Source organism: Poecilia reticulata, linkage group LG7, assembly GCF_000633615.1.
Source record: "Poecilia reticulata strain Guanapo linkage group LG7, Guppy_female_1.0+MT, whole genome shotgun sequence".
Taxonomy (NCBI): domain Eukaryota; kingdom Metazoa; phylum Chordata; class Actinopteri; order Cyprinodontiformes; family Poeciliidae; genus Poecilia; species Poecilia reticulata.
Window position 1 is genome coordinate 30,278,059 of NC_024337.1, and position 4,888 is coordinate 30,282,946.

At 44.3% G+C, this 4,888-nt stretch overlaps 1 protein-coding gene across 1 annotated transcript in view; it reads left to right on the top strand.

Annotated features, from left to right (window-relative positions):
* LOC103468060 (immunoglobulin superfamily member 21-like) overlaps window positions 1-4,888 on the top strand; it is a 15,880-nt gene that overhangs the window by 7,919 nt on the left and 3,073 nt on the right. Inside the window, exons 2-5 of the mRNA XM_017305658.1 lie at window positions 1,294-1,496; window positions 1,580-1,698; window positions 2,648-2,763; window positions 3,804-4,357. Of these exons, the coding sequence (XP_017161147.1) occupies window positions 1,294-1,496; window positions 1,580-1,698; window positions 2,648-2,763; window positions 3,804-4,357 (992 nt within the window). The remainder of the gene's footprint in view (window positions 1-1,293; window positions 1,497-1,579; window positions 1,699-2,647; window positions 2,764-3,803; window positions 4,358-4,888) is intronic.

Consider the following 4,888-nt stretch of genomic DNA (forward strand, 5'->3'; position numbering starts at 1 on the left):
TTCCTCCCACAGTCCAAAAACATGACTGTCAGGTTAATTGGCCTCTCCAAATTGTCCCCAGGTGTGTGTGCATGGTTGTGTGTCTCTGTGTTGCCCTGCAACAGACTGGCKACCTGTCCAGGTGACCCCGCCTCTCGCCCGGTACGTTAGCTGGAGAGGCACCAGCACCTCCTGACCCCACTGAGGGACAAGGGTGAAAGAAAATGGATGGATGGATGGATGTAGTTTTTAATCCTAAATTATTCACTGTGGACCAAATTATTAATAACAACTCACATTTAAATGCACCAGTCATCAGTTCACATGAATAAACTGGTGAGTTTATATGTGGATTTTTCTTCCAGCCACCAGGGGGCTCTGTAGCAGGAAGTGTGTCCTGTAAACTGGGTGCATTGCTGCCATCTGTTGGACTTTTAGGGAACTGCTTTTATGTTTTATTTTACCAGTACTGTTGTTTGCTAGCGGTAGAGCAGATGAACACGTGTTTGGTATGAACGCCGCATTTCGGGTCTGTAAGTAGCAACTTATACTTCAAAACGAGTGTAAATGCCCGTTCCGTGTTTTATGTCCTGTTTGTAGGTTGTTACCCATGGTACCCAGTAGGGGCGCTGTAGTTTGGTTCATGTTGAGTTAGTGCCTTTATTTAARCAGTAAAATAAGATGAAGTGTTGCTAGCCTCCTGTCAGTCAGCACTTTGGGCTGAAATATCCCAGGGACAAGAGGAAGAAGAGGATATTCTTCATCTTAATGACGTACACTTTTAGAGCTCTATAAGTTTAAGTTAGCGTTATTATTATGTATTCATGTTTGTCAAACAAAAGCACTTAAGCAAAATGTATTTTCTTTTCTTTTAGTTTTCACGGTGTATTCAGTGCAACAACTTGGTTYGAAAGAAGTAAATATAATTCTATTGCACCCGTCGAAGCTCTCCGTGTTTTCTTGGGTCCGAGGGACWGCTACAACGAGCCTTTATGTTAACATATGAGGAAYATATGAGGAATTCATGTGTTCAAGTTACTTTCCCTCAATGGAATATATACYAGTCAGTCCCAGTGACCGTTTCACTCACGGTTTTTGCCCATGTGCTTTCTGGGCGCGCCCCCCTCCCCCGCAGTCAACAATTTCCGGCAGCGCAGGTGAAAACCGTGTAACACCTTTTCTGTTACAAACTGACTCCGGCCCSCACCAGAGAAGGGAAAAGTTATGTGGCCCTCACAGGGAAAAGTTTGGGGACCCCTGGTCTAGATCCTGAAACCTGAATAAAACTTTTTCCCTTTCTTCTCTTTSTCATGACAGAAAACAAAATGTTTTCAGKTTTACTCCCCGTTTTCAGGTGGAACCAGCGTTTCTGTTTCAAAKAGTTTTTCTTTGCAGGTAATTGAAGGAGGCAAAGCCAAGCAAAAGATTTTCACCTACGACTCTGTTTTCAACACGAGTTTCTCCAACATGGAGGACACAAACAAACGAGAGGAGCTGATTTACCACTCAACAGTTCGGTACGAGTGRCWGACAGGGATTATTATTTAACACGAYGAGAACATAAAGTGACACCAGRTTGTTGTGCTTTCCGTGCTAACAGCCTCCCGGAGGTGCAGCTGGAGGATGACGGTCTGTATGAATGCCATGTTGGGATCTGCAGCAAAGGATCCAGAGATCAGCTGATCGAAGCGTCTGGCAGCGTCACGCTCTCCGTTATCGGTTCGGCTTCATTTCATCTTTACTGTTTTTAAATGAGGGGAAACCTTCATGTCYCTTATAAACAGTAAGTTATRACATTTTGTCAGAGCAGTTCGGCGTAAAATGTCCATTGTTTCAACGTAATGTCAGAAGTTAGTGAGGGTGAACATGGATGACGTAGGAGGAAATGACATCAGAGCCTGATTCATGCGTTTTACCACGAGGTTAGCTTTGAATRTCTAGTTAGCAAGTCAGTTTAAAGCTACATGTCTAGCTTCAAATTAACTATTCAGCTAGATAACTATTTAGTTTGCTCACTAACTTGATAACTAAATATTAACTTCAAACATATTTAGTTAATATGCTAACTATTCAGTTTAAAGCAAATTTTTAAGCTAAATATTTAGCTTCAAATTAATTAGTTTGCTAATCRGATATTTAGTTTGGAGCTAAATATTTAGCTTACTAACTAAATATTCAGTTTGTAGATTACATAATTGGCTTGTTAATTAAATATTTAGTCTGAAACTGTGACATTTWTAAATTAATGAATAAACTGGTAAAAAATATGCAGAAAATGAATATAAATACACCAAAAAAAAAGTACATTTGGGTTTTTAAATAACTGAACCCAAATTGTTGCTGGTAATCCATGTAACTTTGCAAATGGCCTCCCAGACTCAACTGATGCTCCAGTTGAAAGTCAGAAAACCAGTAAAACCTTAGTGGGACTCCGTGTTCGGGCTAGCCATTAGCAAACATGCTGAATAACTAACTTCTCAGCTTTTTATCTAATATCTACAAGGACAAACTCACAAATAGACGTTAGAGATTAAGAAGCTCTGAAACTGGTGGCAGCCATTTTGGACGGCGTTGTAGGGATGGTGAGCGCGCCGCGGTCTCGTCTCTCAGCCTGTAATGTCTGGTAAACCCCCTCCAGCGTGTGAATATATTTGTGTTTCCCCTGCAGTTCCCCCCAGGTCTATTTCTGTGGCGGCAGCCAACAGCCCGGCTCCGTTCAGCCGTTACGAGGCCAAGAACTTCACCCTGGTTTGCATTGTTACTGGAGCAAAGCCGGCTCCCTCGGTAAGACGGATCCGCCTGTTGTTATCTCTCCCCAGATATTCTTGTATCCCAAAAGAATCCGGTTTGCAGTCTATTTATGATGGTGGAGAGAAATGAAAAGCGTAACAGAGCAAATGAGAGCCTGGCTGGTAGTAATGAGTTCACAGCTGGATTTGATGTGAAACGAACACACGCAGAAATGCAGCCTGAAGCAGATGGAAAGTTTGACATGAAAAAGCTGTTTATGGCTGTGGGCTGTACCCTGCGCGACCTCTTTGCCAAAGTATTCGGCATTAATGCCGGAGGATTAGCAAACAGCTGCATTTGTGATGGAATCAAATCCAGTGGCAAAGAAAGTCAGCTTTCCAAAATTATTTATGATCGACATAAACTAATCTTATTCTCACAGAGATTAATCTAATAACCTATTTAATGTTTTCATCTTTGAATTCAGCTGCCAGATATTGGTTATAGGGCAGCTGGAGCCATCTTCAGCTCAGAGTCCCGTTCAGCCGCTCCAAGTCCGGTTCGCTTGGTTCGGTTGGTGTGAATGTTAATCAAACTCTGGTCGTCCAAACCTCAGTCTGGGTTCGGTTAAAGTGAACTCTGGTTTGGTTTGGATGCATATGTGAACGCCAAGTGGACCAGAGACCACTCCAATAGCAGGAAGTGGACTATAGCTCAGGGCATTCTGGGTAAATMCAAMCAAAGCAAACGTGCTAGCCTAGCGCTAGCAGCAGAAATGKCTCCTGGTCTTTAGCCTAAAGAGAAATCCTCCAACCGCTAAAATCCTCCATCTTGTTTCCATCTGGTGAAGAAGGAAGTTGCTCTCAGYGTCTTCAGAGGTTTTTGTGTCGTTTCCTTCAGTGGTTCTTGGTGCAGCGCCCCCACAGGCCAGGAGGGGAACAGGTTGGTTTGACTCAGAACCACAGCAGCTGGAGGTGGAGCAGATTATGAAGTTTTGGGTCCAAAAGAACCGAGTTTACTGGACCATCAGGTGTGAAAACATCCTCAATCCGTCTCCAAAGGTCTCTAACTTTTCCAAACCTTTTGCCTTCCAGGTTTACTTCAAACGGGACGGTGAGCTCATTGACGTGTTTCCAGCWGCTCGGTCTTCTTCGTTGGTGGGGCATCACAGTAAAGCCTCCAAAAGAAACCGGAGCGCGAACCAGGTTCTTCCCAGAGGAGATGTTGACGACACCAAAATCCAGAAGTCCCTGTCCCTGCAGAACCAAGTGGGGAAGGTGACCCAGCTTAGAGAGAATGAGACGGACAGCTTGGAGCGAGGCGGGGAGGAAGCGTCCAGGTTGAAGCTGCAGCCGACTACGGAGGGCATCCCGGAGACGGTGGTGAGCCGGGAGTTTCCCCGCTGGGTCCAGAGCAGCGACCCGCTCTACTACTTCCAGCACTGGCAGCAGGTGGCGGGCGACGGCACCATGGAGGCCAGAGCCATGCTGACCTGGAGCCTCAACCCCCAGCTGGACAACGAAGCGCTGTTCAGCTGCGAGGTCAACCACCCCGCTCTGTCCATGCCCATGCAGGCCGAGGTCACACTCAGTAAGGCCACCACTCAAACCGCAGCCACTTCCTGCGCCTCAGAACCGGATCAGTACTGACCGGGCTGGGACCATAACGGCCAGAAAGAATCTGAAATATTTGAGAGCCTATTGTTGCACACCTGATAACTAATCAGTGTAAAATCATTATTTTAATTTTAATTGTTGGGCGCCACTTTGTTGGCGAGTGAGAGAAACAAATCATCACCCCAGACTCCCTTCATGTYGGATTTATTTGGGCCAAGTGAAGCAGACATAACTTTATTCTGCATAAATAATGACTTGATGTCACAATGTTGGCTGAGAACACGAAGCATTTATACCAACAACATTCATGTTGTTGGGTTCTCACCCGGTCCAGAACCAATTTCATTTAAACGTAAATGATAACGTGTTAAACTTGATTCATTTTGAGATGAGATGTGAAAGAGTTCAGAGGAAATTAATTATTTTGCTGTGGATCATTTGTATAAAAGGTTTGGGGAATAAAAGCAGGTTTAATTTTCAACCTTTTATTTTCCCACTAATGAGTTTAGAAGCTGCCAGAAATGCTCAGAGTCTGAGTTGTTTATGCAAATGAGTCATTTAAA